The sequence below is a fragment of the Sander vitreus genome, chromosome 10, assembly GCF_031162955.1.
Source record: "Sander vitreus isolate 19-12246 chromosome 10, sanVit1, whole genome shotgun sequence".
Taxonomy (NCBI): domain Eukaryota; kingdom Metazoa; phylum Chordata; class Actinopteri; order Perciformes; family Percidae; genus Sander; species Sander vitreus.
The window spans coordinates 23184884-23203688 of NC_135864.1; the positions used below are offsets into that span (position 1 = coordinate 23184884).

At 42.1% G+C, this 18805-nt stretch overlaps 1 protein-coding gene across 3 annotated transcripts; it reads right to left on the minus strand.

Moving 5' to 3' along the window:
* Nucleotides 1-1907: 1907 nt before the first annotated feature.
* On the minus strand, nt 1908-17365 carry rell2 (RELT like 2). 3 transcript variants are annotated; one of them, XM_078260992.1, is made up of 7 exons: nt 17171-17365; nt 10109-10176; nt 9446-9660; nt 7615-7677; nt 7293-7356; nt 4805-4981; nt 1908-4726 (listed from the first exon to the last, which is right to left on the minus strand). In XM_078260992.1, the coding sequence occupies exons 3-7, from the start codon at nt 9651-9653 to the stop codon at nt 2833-2835; spliced, it is 2406 nt and encodes an 801-aa protein (XP_078117118.1). In that variant the 5' UTR covers nt 9654-9660; nt 10109-10176; nt 17171-17365; the 3' UTR covers nt 1908-2832. The 3 variants fall into 3 exon arrangements, with proteins under 3 accessions (XP_078117118.1, XP_078117117.1, XP_078117119.1); XM_078260991.1 differs by lacking the exon at nt 17171-17365 and adding an exon at nt 11107-11327; XM_078260993.1 differs by lacking the exon at nt 17171-17365 and adding an exon at nt 11107-11327 and having other exon boundaries at nt 10105-10176.
* Nucleotides 17366-18805: the final 1440 nt, after the last annotated feature.

Here is an 18805-nt window from a genome sequence, read left to right on the forward strand (position 1 = left end):
AGGATTAATAGTTCTGCACGACAGTGTGTAAGCCACTATGAGGAAGTATAACTCTAAAGGTTTTGAGAATTAAGTTGAAATACATAAGGAGAAAAAAAAAAGTCAAAATGTGTAATATCTTAAGATTAAAGTCGTAATTATACGAAAAAAAGCGATCATAATATGAAAGTAAAGTCATAGTTGCTTCTGGCACAAAATGTCAAGTGAATATATTGAGCAGATTGCATTTTATTCTTTAGTTATTTTTCGTGTGTACGTAGTTATTTAGTGCGCTGAAGCACAGAAGGGAGGGGACGGGATGAGGAGGGAGGAGCGAGCTAGTCTTCGTTTTGTTTGAAAATACTTTGAACGTCAACAAGAAGTAACGTCACCCAACATCGCTTAGAGCACCTTTAAAGGAAAATGTGTTTTTTACAACCTGGATCTTCTTAATGTTAGGGACCAGTCCTATGGATATAGGTTATGATAGCGCTTTTATCATCTACACGAGCAGTCAAAGGGCTTTGAACAAACCCAAAGTCTTGCGAAACCAAATTTTGTTTAACTACTATTGCTGCTCACAGATGATATGTTTATTTCAGTTGTTCTACTAAAACAAAAAAATTAAACCAAGGTTGTAATAAATGTAGTTTCCTTTAAAATGTAGTCTAAATGGACGCCATTTTACACTATATGCACTCAGGACCACACCTTTAGATGGTTGCTGCAGGGTATATTATGGCCTTGTTATTGTAGTAGTTTTGTATTTAGAGAGTATAGAGACACAGTAAAACTGAAGGGGTGTATATATACTTTATGTATAGCATCACAGAGCTGTAACCAGGCTGCTCCAGTGTTGGGATTAGTAGTAGTTTTAAAAATCGCAAGTGATACATATAATGTTGAGTTCTACTGTGTAATCACATGAGGGTGAACAGAAGGCATATCAATGGAGAGTTCCACTGTAGTCACCAATGTACAATATCACCAGACTGCTGGAGAGGCTTTACAAGTTAGACCAATTTAAAATACTCCATCTTACTATAAAATACATTCATTTTAGGTTTCACAGCTTTAAGGACTGCAGAGCGTATTCTGTCATGTCTCTGTAGTCTGAGACCTTATTTCATAAGCATTGGCATGTACTGCTTGATATTACGATCACCAGTACAGAGTGCGGAGTCTATGGCTGTACTTTCTATCGTAGCTTTTCATCAGTCATTTGCCATTGTTTTGCATTTTCCTGGTTCAATATATGTTGAACACATTACAAAATGGCATGAGCAGAAAGAAGTATTGGGAATAACAAGACTTCTTAGATCTTCTAAGATCCAATCTTAGACTTGATATGTATTATTTCCAGAAACGTATTCTGTGTCTGGAGGGACTGGTATGCAGTGGCATATTTACCTGTAGAAGTGACTGATTACACTACTGTACTTCTACTGCTATAGTGGTAATATAGCAGGGAACCAGTGGGACTTCTCTATATGGTCACATAAGTGACTGGCGACAGGGTGTCTGCTGGTGCTAAGAATAACACCACATAAGACCTGTGTTCAAAACAACTGGTTACTGTTTACATTGTGGGAAGCCAGTGAAGGATCGAGTCCTTATTTCTTCACTAGCACTAACAGGGAACCTGTGCAGGGAAGGTGGAGCTGTCAACATACATACGGGTTATACTCTCATGGAGGAAATTCACTCCACATTTGGAGGGAAAAGGGGAAAACTTGGAGTGAACACCTGGCAACATACTGCCGGCTACTGCCAAAAGCCACTACAGTATAGCATAAGGGTCAATAATAACTGCATGAACTTGCAAATTCACTAAATCTCGACTGGCCAAGCTGCCGATAGAGCCACTGTTGCTCCCCTGTGTTTGTGCTGTTGATCTGATTCACAATCAGCAGGATCAATAGATGAGATTAGATACATTAGCACCTTTATACATCAATAAACAATCATGATGGCTACCAAATCAATAAATTAATCACACAGCAAAGACTCAAATCCGTTACCAAGTCAACTAAACATCCAGACGTTAACTAATCCATCAGCCAGCCAAGTGGCCTGTCACTACAAAACGATTTAGTCAAAAGAAAACTCCACCCTGCAATGATATTAAATGAGATTTAAAGTTTTGTTTTCGTTTGGCGGCACCGGTGATGAGTATCGGTAATTGCAGCCATTTGTTTTTCAATAGTAACCTTATGATATGAAAATCTTGAAACTTTCTTGAGCTGTGTAATACAGGACAATTAACATCAAGTCCAGTAATAGATTTTTAGCCAGACTAGTGGCGGAGCTCCAGAGATGTCTGACGTTGAGTCAGTTTGAGGGTCCATCACTTTCGCCTGGACTGAAAAATCCACTTTGTCCAATACTGGATAACATTGTCATTGTGGGCTCGTTAGCATACTGACGTTAGCATTTAGCTATGCGTCGTGCTACGTACAGCCTCACAGAGCCGCTAACATGGCTGTAGACTCTGTTCAGAAATAAATGGAAGCAAATGTCCATAAAAGTAGGAAAAACCCTTCACAAATCTAAAACAAAATGGTCAGCCATGAAGTATATGTGATTTGTGGTTAAAAAAAGGTTAAAACATGCAACATCCATCATATTATCTTTTAAATCTAGTAGTAGAAGAGTTTCTGATCATTTTCCATTTGTCAAACAGCAAGTCAGTTACCCAGCCAGTCCAGTCTCGCTCTCTATTTAAGGCGTGTTCATAATTGCTTGATTGTATTATTACTACATGTATTATTTCCTATAGTCCGCTGAGTGGTGCCACTCTTCACTTCTTTCTTTGGATTATCAGAGCTCAACTCTCGGCCATATCACCACCTATCAGTCCTGTTTTGACCAAATGTTGTCCATCTTCTCCAACTCCTCCTCCACCCTCTCTGCTTCTTCGACCTGTGTCACTTTGCAGTCCCTAATATCTTCCATCTCCACCATATCATCCTTCTCTTGGCTCACCCTTGGCCTAACCTCTGCTCCAGGCATCTCTCCACTTTGACTTTCAGGTTGTCCAACGCCTGAAACATAAACCTCTCCTCCCTGACCAACTGCTGGACTAATTCTCACTTTTTCTGATTCAACCCGGAGTTCAGAGGTTGCTCCTATCTGGTCTTTTATTGACGTAGAGGATTCTTTCTCCTCCACCATAGTGACAACGGAAAACTCTCTCTTGCTGTCAGGGCTGGCTTTAACGACGGTCACACTACTTATTCTGCTCCCTATAGGTGAGGAGGGGGACAGGGGACTGGAAGGCGACAGAGGCAAACTGCTCAGTCTGTCTTTAGAAAGCTGATCAATAGAAGAGTAAAAGGCAGGACCTTTAGAATCTCCCTCAACTGGTGAAGGTTTAGGAGTTTTGAGAATCCCCACCCTCATTATTTCTGTTTTTTCTTCTGTCATTGGGATTCTGGCTCCTTCCAGCTCTTGTTCCTTCAGAGAGAATGGCTTTGAAATCATATCCCCTTTGGCCATAGATGTCACAGATGTCTCAATTCCTGACTTCAAAGTCGGAAGAGGTGAACTTTCAAAGGACGGGTTTTGGTCTGCTGGAGAAGTAGAGGGGGTTTGTGGTGATACTGGCATGGTGTCAAGTTTGAGGCTAGCAGTAAGAGCAGGTGAGGGAGTTCGGGTTTGTAATGGACTAATACTTTTTCCAAAGGATGAAGATGGAATAGGGGATTGGCTAGACATGGCTCGGCCTGATGGGAGTTTGGGGCTTGGAGTGAGGGCAGCCTCTGATGGCGTATGTCTTGAGCTAAGTTTGGGGCTCGGTGTGACCGGCACGGGTGAGATAGGAGTTTGTAACAAAGAGACTGAAGATGGAGGGGATGAACCTAAGCTTATTAAAGCTAGGCTAGCACCACAACCTGATTCCAGATCTGGGCTGGATCTTGGGTCAGGGGGAGTTCGGGTAACCGGAAAACCTGTGCTAGAACAGGGATCAGGTTGACCAGTAATGACAAGAGTGACACCTGGAATGGATCCAGGCATGGGGGCTATTGGTGTAGAGGTTTGTAGCGGCCCAGGATCAGATGCCTCCTCATTTTTTAACACCTTCCCCCCAACATCTCCTTGTTTCTCTGTTGTCTTAAATGCAGGAGATGGAATGTGAAGAGAGCTGGGGGCAGGAGCTGCTGTAGTCCCAACAGACAGTGTGACCAGAAGGTTGGTATGAGGTTCAGGACTGGGCTCATGTTTAAAGCCCTTCTCAGGAGCAGACGTAGAGCCCTGGGCCCGATCCTTACTTTGGGTCGAGGGAGAATCAACAGAACCTGAAGTCTTAGCCTCACGTTGAGGTGAAGCAAGCGTTTGACTCTTTGAGGATTCGGTTTCAGGTTTGATACCAGGTTTCGTACCACGTTCAGGAGCGTCTTCAATGTTCTCTGCCTGCAACACTTCCTCCAGCACAACAGGTTGCTGCTGAATAGCGAATCTAACACCTCCGCTCTCTGTGCCTGTCCCCTCTCTTACTTTAATGCCAACGGGGTCGCTGCTGCGCCTTAGCCCAAATATGCCAACACTCTTCCTGCGTTTTCCCACATTCGGGGCGACCCCATTGGAGCCCTCTAAAGGTGGTCGGACATCCTTGAACATGCTTCTTAGATTGTACCCGCCCTCCTTCCGATCGTCGCTGTCCTGGGACTGGTCCAGCTGGTCCCCTGAACTGACCATTGGATTGGGACCTCCATGGAGCTTCTTATCAGTGTGCGTCACCCGGAACCTGAAGGGATCATGATACATTCAGGATGAAATATTTCTACTACATGCACTCTGCACAGGTGGTTTAATCGTCTGTTACCTGCCAACAGAGAAGACAGTCTGCTCTCCAGGTCGTTGTTTAGAGCGGGGGGTTCGGCTTTGTCGTCGGCCCTTTTTAGACCGGACCTGGGCACAGAGGTGGCAGGAGTTGTGGTCGGTGCCTGAGTGGACTGTATGGTGATGGGGAGGAACACCACCAATGGACTCCTTACGCAGCCTGGGCATCAACATTATAATTAGTATTACCATGAACATTGTTCTTATTCTAGTAGTATGTGTATAGTATGTAATGTGTGTAGACTAAAGTGGAATTACGCTTCCCCGGGCTGCATGTAAGCAAACATTCAGGTGTTGTTCGGACATATTGAGCATATAGTTCTGGCAATGTTAAATAATTTAAGTTTAAGAAAATCAATGGGTTTAGCTGGTCACAGTGGTGATGACAAGGCAAAATCAGGGATTAGACGTTATCAGTCTTTTTAATTGTACAACAATTCTAATTGTTCACCCTTGACATTGTTTGGAGGCGTGAACATGCAAAGTCCCTAAATGCTGGTTTTGAAATGGTTGATTATACAATAGTCAGATATGGAAAACCGTTATAACTGCACTGTGACATTTAGGGCCCTATCTTGCACCCGGTGCAGCGCAGCACAAAGCCCGACGCAAGTGTCTTTGCTAGTTTAAGACCGACGCAGTTGTCAGTTTCCTGTCCAGCGCCCATGTCATTTAAATAGCAAATGCAACTGCGCCCATCTTTGCGCCCATGGGCGTGCTGGTCTTACAGGGAGGTGTGTTCAGGTGCATTCTTGGCATATTGCTATCTTGAGACAGTGGGAAGTGATCGCGCCATTGACCAGTTAAAACCTGGTCTCATTTCATTGTTATTTTAAAAGCAAATTAGTAAAATGCACCTAGGCTCGTGCACATCGCGCGCACACTATGCTTGTTACACACACACAGGGAAGCGCAGCAGCACACAAACATGCAAAAGATTACAAATACAAATATTACGGTGCAAATCCGCCATCATAATAGAGATAGAGATAGAGATGATAGAGATGACACTGATTTCACGCTGTGTGCTTAGATTGTTAAAATAGGGCCCTTAAAGGGGTGGTTCAGAATTTTGGACATAGGACCTCATTTCCAAGTTAGCCTGTGTGTTATTTATCAGTGGAGACAGTTTTCAACACTTTTCATCCAGTCCCTCCAGTTGCAGAGTTCGCTGGTGCTAGGCTAGCACAAGTCAACAGTATCTGCTAGCCTGCCATTAAAAGCAGTCTTACACAATCCACCCGAGGCAAATAAATTATAACGGCAGACTATCGATGTAAATGTCTGTTGATAAAATAATGTTAGAAATAAAACTACCCTTGCATCTCAGTGATCGCATTATATTTTGAGGGACTAGTTTCTCAGCAGCAGCGGAATTTTACTTAGCTCCGGTTAGTAGTACTGCGCCATAAAGTAAACAGAGATGCGCACTCCAGTCGGGAAACCTAGTAGCTGTTGGCTTGGACATCAAGATACCGGCGGAGACCCTACACAACTGGCAAATGTGTAGTGATCATTTTAGACCAGATGACTTTGAAAAACCCCGCAATCTAAAGGACCACAAGTCACTGACAACGAATGCGGTTCCATCCGTCTTTCTAGATGCACCAACAGCTACTGATGAACAGGTAATAATGTTCGGTAGGCTACTCTAGCTAATAAAGCTAGCCCCTTTCATAACGTTAGCCTAGCTGCTACTGATAGATTGAGACTGACAACGTTAGTGGAACGTTACTGTTCAATGCATTGTGGAGAGTGACAACGTTAGCTAACGGTATAGCTACACTCTTGGTAGATACCTGGCTGGGCTAACTGCTAACTTTTTAAATTGCTGACAGAAAAATCATGTAAGCTCGGACAGTTTACATGCAAATTGCTAGCCCGTGTGCTTTCATGTACCGGTAACGTTATGTAAGTTATAGCCTGGCAGAGTGGAATTAGTTGGAGCTCACAGCGCCAGGTAAATAAACTTACGTGATTGTCATGTAAACCGGCTTTCTCAGTTGCTTAGGTAATATCACTCCGCCGCTGCTGTAGCCTATGCCACCAACTACAGGGAACAAAGTATAACTATTGCAATGCGATGCAAGGGTAGTTTTAATTCTAAAATTATTCTATCAACAGACATTTACATCGATAGTATGGCGTTATCATTTATTTGCCTCGGGTACTGTGGAGTGTGTAAAACTGCTTTTAATGGCAGGCTAGCAGATACTGTTGACTTGCACTAGCCTAGCACCAGCGAACTCTGCAACTGGAAGGACTGGATGAAAAGTGTTGAAAACTGTCTCCACTGATAAATAACACACAGGCTAACTTGGAAATGAGGACCTATGTCCTAAATTCTGAATCACCCCCTTAAGCGACAAGTGAGGAAAGAATACACTGTACTCATCCACCCTTGTGACATTACCATGCAGTCAACAGACAGTAAATTTGTCACTAATACACACTCTGTTGGATGAGCTTACCTGGGGTCATGGCGCACACATACATTTTGGTTCCCAAACATCTCATTGAAGGCTTCCATGTTAGCTAGAGGTGACAACAGGAAGAACCCACATAAGAGTGGCACTAATCAAGTACTAGTAGATGGATTTGCTGATACACACTGATCTTATAAAATTGCAGGGCAAATGTGTATCAACTCCAAAAACAGCACATCAGGATGACAGTATAGAAAGGACAGTAAATTAGATGGAGACTAAACTAAAAGGTTAGGATTAATGTTGATGAATTCAAAGAAAATGAAACTGTTCAATCCAAACTTCTATTCAGCAATTCTTTTATCACCTTCATTTTCAATAATGCATTTGAGGATCTGCTCCACTGTGTCCTGGTTCTCCTCGTCCTCATCTGAAACACAGCATAACAACTTTTATATGTTGCAGTTGCCAAACACCTCAACCAACACAAGTTCACAGAATTTACAATAAGAGATATAACAATAGGTTTTGTGAATGCTCAGACAGTTGTATGTATCAAAGTGAGCGTATGTTTGAATAGCTTTGTGTGAGAGAACGTGGGATGCAGGCATTACAGAAGAACACAAAGGTGTGTGAGTGTTTCTGTATTTCTGCAGGAGTGTTGTGGCTGACAAAAAGCGGGAGCAAGGGAGAGAGAGAGAGAGAGAGAGAGAGAGAGAGAGATGGAAAGAAATACTAAGATGACAAAAGGTAAAAAACTTTTCATTAGGAGGCAGTATTGTCTCTAATTCTGTAGGACAAGTGTCAATTCAAAATGTAAAGTTCTCTCTCTTTTTGTTTGATGCTATATCTCCAAACTGGCGGGAACAAACACAGCTCATCCTCTGTATATGGAGGAGGCTTTACAATGCTGGTTGATTGGTACAGCTCGACTTGACGCGACTATACTCATTTATGTTACCAGGTACATTTCTAGATTTTTGTTTTCCAGTGCACCATCAGCGCAGGCTGGATTCTTAGCTTTTCATAGCAGCGCCGCAATAAACTGCCATGACATCATCTTCAACGCCACACAGATCTAATGGACTCGTTCACCAGCAACCAAAACGGAGGAAAGTCTACACCTCGTCAACTGACCACGCCGTGGTTCAGTGGGCCACCACTGTTTTTAAATCTTGGTCGAATGAATAAAAAGGTTGCATTCGCTATGGATGGTGGCTTGGCTATTTAAAGAAGGCAGGTATGTGTGGGTTATGACGAATCTCTCTGACCAATCAGTGGTCTGCAGTATTTTAAGTGTTTCTTGGTATAAATACTGTATTTGTATTTTAGTCCCTGCCTGGTTATTGCCCAATGCTTTCAACACGCAGACTTTCTACTCTGAATTTGTGCTCTACTTTGTGGAAAACTTCCCTAATAATTCCTAACAGAGGACTAAAGCCTATAGTAGATACTGATGAGTTATAGAAAACAGACTGGGAGAGCCTATATTATTCGTATAGATTATTAAGTAATGATTAGTTCATGAATATCTGTGAATCGATCATACTGACACTTCTTTTGAGTCCTTCTGAATTAATTACTGAGTGCCCCAAACGACTCATTAATTACATTACTTAAACATGTGTTACTATTTTTGTGTCCCCCCCAAAGTGATACATAATACTAAGTATTTACTAAGTAGTCCCTCATTTCTTCATCATTATCTTATGATCACTTAGCCTTTTTGTGTCCCTTGTGCTGTTCTCTAACTCATTCATTCAAATCAATATCTACTATAATATATTGAATTGAACTACTATAGTGTCCTGCATTAGCAATTATTAGGCAAGTATTTATTAGTATTTACAAGTAGTTCCTGATTCGTTCCTCACCCGTTTCTCAATTGACTAATCATTAACTAATTAACTAATATTCTGCAGGGTGTGGAAGCGTAGGCAATATGAGCTGCTACTGAGTTATGATCAGCCTGATCAATACAATCACGTGCCGGCGCCTACATTATGTTTGCATTGGGCCCTCTCTCAGAAATCAAATGCCGGCCCACAGATTTACGCCCTGTCTCTTGAAACTCGCCGCGGCACTACCAGAATGCATTGCACGGCTGCTTACATAGACAGCAAATGGGAAGCAGGGAAATTATGGTCCATGTGGATGCCTACCATCACATGAGAGCACCTTTTCTACAAACAACCCACCGTCTGCATTTCCCCCAAGTTTTTTCTCCAACTCCTCCTCCTCGTCTGGGTCGTCCATGTCTCCGGTGCGGCAGCGGTAGCCCTGCTTCTTCAGCAGGTGGCAGATGAGGAAGCCCAGCAGTCCGGTGAGGAAGAAGAGGAAGACCACCACAAAGATCATGTAGGGTAGGGGATGTTCCTCCACCCCTGAGGCTTCTAATTCAGTCATAATGTAGCTTCAATCGCAGTCACGGAGAGAGAGAGAGAGAGAGAGAGAGAGAGAGAGAGAGAGAGAGAGAGAGTACATTTCATCATTTCAAGGTACTTTCAGCATTTTGAGTTTCAACTACTGAGGCGTTTTAAAGTTTAGACAAATAAACTGAAATGAACTGGGACATTAGTTTGAGTCATCTGCCTCATCTAATGCTATGTTGCTAAGCTCTAATTAAACAGTATACAGCAGCTACCACCCACACATTACAAACACATTATAATTACTGAGATATGTGTTGTGTAAGAAAGTGACAGAGGAATAATTCCTGTTGCTGTTGTCTTTACAGGCAGTCGAGCTCGGAGGCTTTTAGTCAGTGTGAGGACAAAAGAATAATGATTAGGAAGACAAAACTAACACCTCCAACCCCTAACCTCCAAACATAGTGAGGGTTAAAAACAAGACAAACCTACAGGCTGTGTGTTTGCTTCAAATCATCCTCACGACTTCTATTGCAGACTGGTCAACATCGAGAGTCAGTCTGGGAAACAGAGAAATCCATATGAACTGTCACTTCTGTATCTTTACAGACATTTAAATACACTGAGAAAAGAGAGAGAGAGAGAGAGAGAGAGAGAGAGAGAGGTGCATTTGAACATTTATGTAACATTCCACATTAGGGGTGGGGGGGGGAATTGACACAGCATAGTATCACAATATTTTCCGTGGCAATACTGTATAGATACATGGATGCCAAGTATAGATCTTTTATTATATAAATTGCACATGAAAATGTTACTTTTTGGTACTAGAATAATAAAATGAATTGCTTCTTCAGTCCACCAGATTGGACTGATGTGTTAAATTAGCTATATCTTTTCTGTAAGGATAGTATTCTATTTTATTAACTGTTGTTTTGCCAACAGTTAGTGGACATTTCTGTAATTCTTTTAATCAATGCTGATGTCTCCGTCTCTGACTTGTTTGCTCATAATTACCATGCTAATGGTATAATGTGAATAATCTGTTATTGTGAAAGGCAGCATTTGCTTTCTAATGGTTTTCTTAAAGTAAATTTGAATTGTACAGAAAAGCCAGGTCCATGTATTGCTCCAGCAAAGGAGTATTGACTAGTATCTAGGCAGAATACTGTATAACACAATATTTACACAATGATTAGCCCATCCATGGGCCAAACTGCATAAAGATTTTCACATAAAACAACAGAAATCTGCTTAACCAAAGGAAAGACAACAGAGAGAACAACTTTGTCCAGCATCAACCGATTCCGAACTAACACATTTATACAACCGTCCCTGAACACTCGTCCCTGAACTAAAGCCCATACTGTAGTTGTGATGTTTTTTGTATTATTTTGCCCAGGCTGTAATCTCTCATACAAATTAAAAAATACAGTAACATCGAAGCATCTTTCCTTATGCCTGATAGTGGACAAACAGATAGTTCTTACCATTTTCCTGCCGGTCAACATGTGAAAGTCAGCATGCTCAAAGTAGTGTGACGACAACAAGACAGAAAAAAAGCTGTTGAGATTGGTTGATTAACAATGTAAAAGTGTGTGTGCTGGATAAGACGCTAACCCTCCTTTATAGTATGGTTCCCCTGAGCCCCACCTTGTCTGTCTATCTCACACACTGTCTGTTTGTCTGTCTGTCTGTCTGTCTGTCTGTCTGTCTGTCTGTCTGTCTGTCTGTCTGTCTGTCTGTCTGTCTGTCTGTCTGTCTGCTCAGAGGCAGAGTGAGAGAGGCACAAGAGAGGGAGATACAACACATAGTTCACAATTCTGTGCCCACTTATATATATATATATAGGTTCATATATTAATATTTGTATATGTCACATAACATGTAATTGTGAATGTGCACACAGTAAATACACAAAGTGTAGATTATGAGTTACATATAGCAGTTTATCAGTGTTGCCCTCCTGCTGGCTTATCAGCATCCTCACACACACACACACACACACACACACACACACACACACACACACACACACACACACACACACACACACTCAGAGATTAGCTCCATTCATGCACACAGTGCAGTATGTCGGTACACATCTTAACTGTTCAATCTTCATTCATTTCTCACTGGTCAGATGTTGAACATGCCATGCATATTAATATTTCTTGCTAAGCACTCTGTCACTGACATAAATGTAACATTAATACTATTACTATAAATAATATAGGTTTGCCATGGGAAATAATAATACAAACATGAAACAACCTAAAGCTTTTCAGGGACTCGTTTTAAACGTTGTAACCATTCTTCTGCTGAACTGGATGAAAGAAATGTTCCATGCCAAAATCATTCGATGACTCTCCTCTCAGGTGGCCCGATCAGAGGTTCAGTGCAGCATGCATGTATAGTGACAGTTTGACAGTGACTCATAACAAGATTTCCACAGTTTGTCTAACCATGAGCAAAACCTTCACTACTGTTGTTTTAACCTCGCTTGCCAAAGCTTCACATGATGCTCATGTTCACACGTCTTAGCCTGCTGCATCATGTATTCCTGCTGTCACTGTCAACCACAGTAAAATCATTTCCTGTTTAGACACACAGACACAGACACACACACACACACACACACACACACACACACACACACACACACACACACACACACACACACACACACACACAGCCATGTGACAGAGCAGCTATACAGCTCACTCCTGTATTTTACTCAGTCAGAGAGTAAAGAAACTGATTTGGGATTTATCATGAAGTAAAATGAGTCTCCATGAAAACACTTCACTAAATATCCATTAGCCAGGAGCATTTCCAACAACTGAGCCCCGGCACACACTGTTCTCGTCTTCTTGAAGGAGGAACATCACTACCACCTGAAGCAAGACGTCACAGATGTCCGCTGTCAGCGTCGCAGCACATCTGTCAGCCCAATACACAGTTAGTGCAGCTACACACTGCAGTCAGAAGAGCCGGTGCATGTCAGGGAGCAGTTCTGCTGGTCTGTGCACACAGGGTGTTATAGGGAGAGCCAACGACACAGAGCTTAGTGCATTATTAGGCGTTATTAGGCCCAGGTCCACACACAGACAGCAGCACAGACCAGCACTCATTTCAGCCAAAAGCACAGAGCAACGTTACCGACAAGGTGCTGCTCTGGCCAATCAAAAGCAAGCACACATTCCTGGGAGATGACTTTGTTTCTACTCTCCAGCTCGTGGTCGCCATGACGACAGATATTGTAACAACCTGCCGCTAATACAATCCTGTGTCAGAGTATGATGATGATGATGATGACGAGCCTCTGTGCAGTGTGTTATCTGTCACTCAAACTGGACTTGACTGTCCAACACCAACAGTCAAATGCATCACTAGCTTAGAGGGAACATTTATTATACCTCTGACATCTGTTTTTATATCACGTGTTTCCAAGACTGGAATTGATCCGCCAACCTTGTGTGATCGAAAACGGGCGACCATTCTACCTCCGAGCCACAAGCCACTCAAGTTCCACAGTGGTTTCAGCAGGTTCACCCGGTCTGAATGCAGTGGCAACAACTACCAGAACATTACCGTTTTACAAGTAGACATGGTGTGCTATTTCACATCCCCACGCAGTTTAACACAGGTGATAATCCCACTGAGCACACACTGCTGTCAGTGATCCCAGCAGAACGATCCCTAAAGGTTCGATTTTCTCAACCTTTAAAGCAGAAGGTTATTGTTGTAAAACCTTTACAGAACCTCTGGGGAACCTTCCTGCTACTTAAACTTCTTCTGATTGCTCGTATTGGTATGATATTGACAGGGTGTCTGAAAAAATGGACACCCTGGACGTGAAAGACTAGATGGAAGAAACACTTCAGGTGTTCTGCTGACAGCTGACAGTCAGTCAGTCTCTCTCTCTCTCTCTCTCTCTCTCTCTCTCTCTCTCTCTCTCTCCCTCAGCTGAAAGAGGCACTGAGCTGAAGAATGACTCAGCATCATTGTGACCTCCACAGAATGACGTGTGTGTTCAGGTTTTGTGACTGCATAGTGTTGCTCAGCATTCATACAGGGTACAGTGTGTGTGTGTGTGTGTGTGTGTGTGTGTCATCACAGGGCTCTATAAGAGTGTGCATGCATCATAACAGAGAAGAGAGAGGGTGGGGGGAGGCTGCAGTGATGCAGCAAACAGTGAATGAGTGAATGATCCAATTGAAAAGTTGAATAAAAAGTGAATGTATGTGTCATCACACCATTCCCTTCATGTATGTTGAAGCTCAAAGTGTTTAAAGGGTAACATTATAAACTCATTAGGCTGGAGTATTTCCTGCAGGGCTATTACCGTAACTGGACTATTCTTCACTTCTAAGATGTTTCAGGGCTCTTCTGTGTGCAGTCTGCATGCTGTCAGCGTGGAGGTCCCAGTGAACTCCTCGTGTGATGCAAGTCTTTGACTCTGCCTGTTTTAAAGGACACTGGAGGTATTCAGTACATGAGTCCAAGTTCACGTGTCTCAGGTTAACTAAAAACACAAAATATGTCCTTGCCTTCAGCTCAATGCATGTAAGAAATATCCTCCAGATAGCATGGTCTCCAGCCCAGGTGGTATAATGGATACATGTACTACTAACAGAAACATCCACCTGCACAATCCAACTCTGAACAGTGTTAAGAGGACTGTCTTTGTGAAACACACTGCAAATGTGAACAAATAAATACAAAAAGGAAATATGTATACAGATGGCTCTTAAGCCCATCTATCTATCTATCTATCTATCTATCTATCTATCTATCTATCTATCTATCTATCTGTAGCCTATGTAGTAGGTTCTATTATGTGTTAATGTCTTATATGTGTGGATGTGTCTGTTGTTAGCTGGGTTGTTTGGTGTAGAAAGTGTCCTTACGTGAGTTTCCCATGTAGTTAACATTAAAGACTGACGACCCCCATCAGCAGAGATGGAGACTCGAGTCTCAGACTCGGACTCGAGTCGCACTTAAGTCGCACAAACAGCTGACTTCAGACTTGACTTGCGACTTGACCCAAAAGACTTCAGACTTGACTCGGACTCGAGCTTCGAGACTCGTCAACAACCTGTTTTCGTGCAATTATTGCTTTTTAAATCTAAATGTATTCATGTATTTCTATTTTCTTTTATTGGCGCATATACGTTGGGGAAACGTATGACGAGCTGCATGTCCCCTGCCCTTTGCCATAATGTGCAACGTAACGCATGCGTTATACCATATGTGCGCACACTCACATATAATAAAATGCATTGACGATGGAGACACCAAGTCCTCCAGGAGTTGTGCCTTTTCTCATTAGTTTTGCTTTCAATAACTTGGTAAACAGTGGCAGTAAGCTAACAGCTACATGCAAGGTGTGTGGCACCAAGATAAATGATGATCAACAACGTCGGACTTCATCAGGCATCTCAGAGATGGCAAAAGTAGCCGAAGTACATCTACTTGTGTTAAAAAAATACTCTGGTAAAAGTAGAAGTACTGATTTAACTTCTTTGCTCAAGTAAAAGTAACAAAGTAGGCTACAGGCTTGGAAATTTACTTAAAGTATAAAAGTAAAAGTAGCCTTGCGAATGAAGCTACCTGGACCACACAAATGTTACTAGACCGCAAGCTGAGAAACTAGTGGATATGGAAAAAAAGGCTCTTTATATGCCATTGCCTACATTTTAAATGGATGTCTGCCAAATATAGGCCTAAAACATCGATAGATATGATTATTGTGACAGAGACTGCATGGGACTCCAGGTTAATAAGATTCTGACTGAGTATCAAGATATGATTTCAATTGTGATTATGTGAGAATTCAAAACTGAGTCCTCTAACTTACGTCTGACAGGTTTGAGACATTAATGTTAACTTTAGCCCAAAATAAAGTCGATTTAAGACAAGACCAAGTAACGTTATCGTTAACTTACGTGGTCTCGAAAACAAGAACGGCCTTGAGTAGCCTAACGTTAACGTTACTACAGCACTGTTACACTAAATCAAGTTACTAAATTCGTTTTTAATATAAAGCTATACATGCAGATATTGTATCAGCTAGTATTAGATTATTTTCAAATAAACTGAACGCTCGCTAACCTTATCATTATTTGCGTTACTAAATGCTAGCGAACCAAGGCATCGTCATTGCTAGCAGGAGAACAAATGTTCTGACCATTAACGTAAACTTAATAAAGTTACTGAAACAAACAGCAAACAGCTTTTGAGCATATATTCCGTATCCTATTAGATTGAATTCGGTATTTATGACAAAAATAATAACGGTAACTCCACTGAAATGATTTGAAACTAACTAGCCAATTTTGTAAAATGTAAGGAGTAGAAAGTACCGATATCCGTGTTAAAAAATGTAGGCCTAAGGAGTAAAAGTAAAAAGTCGGCACAAAAATAAATAGTCAAGTAAAAATATTTGAAAAATAGGCTATAGGCCACAGTAACGAAGTACTTCGTTACTTCCCATCCCTGATAAACAGCTGGTGACAGAAATAGTTGACAATGACAAGACATGGATGTGTATACGTGACTTCTTACAGCATGCACGATCCTACATCAGCACGAGAGCCATCTGATGAACATTTGACTAACTTCCCGTGGGAAGGAAGGCAGCAGGCTGGAACATTCTCTGTCCCGCCGACCCCTTCTACATCCACAACAGCGATGTGTGTCCAAGAAGTCCCGGTCACTGCGGACTGATCCACTCCCTATCCAAAGGTGCGCTGAAGCTGCACGCTCCACCGCATCCTGACTCACTGCGCTTTATTTAGAGTCCCGTTTTATGGACCGGAGAATCTCTCTTACCAACCGTCAATTAAAAATGATTCAATCTGCCGCGGCTTTCCTTCTCTGCAGATACCAAGGTCTTAGCCTACACTTAAAGGCCTAACTGAATGCTTACATTCAATCCCATGGCGCTGCTCTTCACTTCGGCTCACACAGAGTCACTTCATCACCGTTGTAATTTGCCGGACCTTTAGCACGATACTGAGCTCGTATAACATAACACGCATTAGCAACTGCAAGCAAATGGTGCGTTTTGGTGGAAGACATGCACATTTTCTAAAGTTTACAACGTTGACATGAGAAGATATGCCTATTGGTAGATCAGATGGAGCCGAATTCACCAGCCGGCTCCATCAATCAGTGACACATCTTGGGTTTAATTTATTTAGGAAGTCTACATTCCGACAAGTCAGAAAACACTCAAGTGCGAGATATTTCAATGAGAGTTTGGCGGGTAATTTTTCATGCAGGATACGGGTCGAATAGGCTATAGGCTATTAGTCTACAGCAGTATACCATCCCGTACAGTAACGCTGATTCACTGCATCATCCTCCCCATGCACCAGTCAACAACAGCCCAGCTTCTCCTGCGATCACTCACTAAAGGTCCAGCACTGAGACGCATGACATCTGAATCCTGAAGGTTAAACAGGCTACTTCATCAGTCATTGCAATCTAAAGACCACTGGTCCCCAGACACCACTACACAGAGACATAGCCATGCAGGAAACTCACCCTCAGGCAGCCAGGCACTCAGGCAGACAGGCAGGCAGGCGGGGCAGGGACACCGCTGGTCCCGCTGCGGAGATTCTGTCCCATGGCTGCAGCCTGTCCGTGTCCTCTGCTCGGCTGTCTGAGGACACGAGGACAGGAAGCTGTCTGTCTGCTCCATAGGCTGCTCCTATAGCTGAGCTCGACCTTCTTCACATGCTGCTGTGCAGGCTATCTGTTTTATTTATGGTCCACCCTCCACCCATCCCACAGCACAACAGACTGCAAAATGTAATCATTCAAATCAGTTATTATGCACGTGCTATAAGGCTAGTAGGCTAACAAAAAAAAAAAAAAATGCATTGTTGAATTGACTAAATGTTTTATAAAACCTCATCAAATCCTTGCCCACATGTCATTTAATTATTTAATAATATTTTTCATTATCTGCTGTTTTATAGGCCTAGATCAAATCCAATATTTTCTGTCTTTGCTCCATCTATGGAAGTCCTGTCCAACCAGGAAAACATACATTAAAATAAAAAAAACAAAGAATAACTAAGATATATCCTTACTGCAAAAATATCCCAATAGGTGTGTATGGTATGTTTATTAATAATGATTTTTAATGGGGTTAGTGATTAAATACACATTTATTTCAGGGGTAAACTGGGACACTGTTTGAGCCAACAGATCGTCACCTCCGATAAGATCTCTATCAGAGGAGGAACTGAACAGCTTCATTTTGAATCTGTCGCCACTGTGTGGCTCTGCCAGCTCACTGTGTCTTTTGTTGTCTGTCCTGTCCTGTCCTTAAAGTGTCCTTATCCGGACAAGCACTTAAACCCCCTGAAATCTCTCAATTTATCCATTTTCCCTGACAGATTTGATATGGGATTTAAGACTGATAATGTCAATCAGCTTTTCATGTGTTTGAGTCCTCAAGCCTTTTGGGACCTTTTTTTTAGGACAAGCTTAACCTTTCTTTTTTTTTTTTCCTGTTCAATAATTCCATCTGCCTATTTCTGAGACCAATCTTCAGTCTTCACTGTCTGCATCCGTCATAACACACAAACACACTTCATGGTCCATTTCTATTCTTGGTGTTTGATCCTCCCATCTTCCATCCATTTAATTAGCACACTCTGTCCCTGCACAGGAAACAAAAGAAACCTGCAGCAGGTCCTGAGTTGTTGCTATAGTAGCTGCTGCGCCTCATTAAAAGCTCCCTGTGCTCCAGATCTCATCCCTGCAGAGCTCATCTCATCCTCTCCTGCTGAGGCACTGCTTCAAAGACCAGGGGGCTGATACACAGATATATCATTTTGGTAATATTCAGTAACAATGTGATGTGTTCTGCTTACAAAGCAGCACTTTACCTCCGAGGTGTCATCAGCAATAATGCAGCCTGACACTCATGTCATCTACAATTCCATGTCTTCCTACAGTTTTTTTGTATGGTATAAACCATTATTATAGTGTTATACAGATGTTATTGTCCATTAGATTAGCATTAAATGAAAATGTGTCGTTGGCACTGGCATATATGACAAAATACACCGTAAACAACAATACACAGCAATTGTGCATCTATAAATCTTAAAGTGACCAAGTGGCAGTCCCTCGGAATATCACAGCCATGAATATGATAACATACTA

Excerpts from the sequence above, each read along its gene's own strand:
- rell2 (XM_078260992.1), bottom strand. The coding sequence starts at position 9,653 with ATGACTGAATTAGAAGCCTCAGGGGTGGAGGAACATCCCCTACCCTAC. Across the intron at positions 7,678-9,445 it reads ACTTGGGGGAAATGCAGACG|ATGAGGACGAGGAGAACCAG; the intron begins GTGGGTTGTTTG and ends GCTGTGTTTCAG. Across the intron at positions 7,357-7,614 it reads ATGCATTATTGAAAATGAAG|CTAACATGGAAGCCTTCAAT; the intron begins GTGATAAAAGAA and ends TGTCACCTCTAG.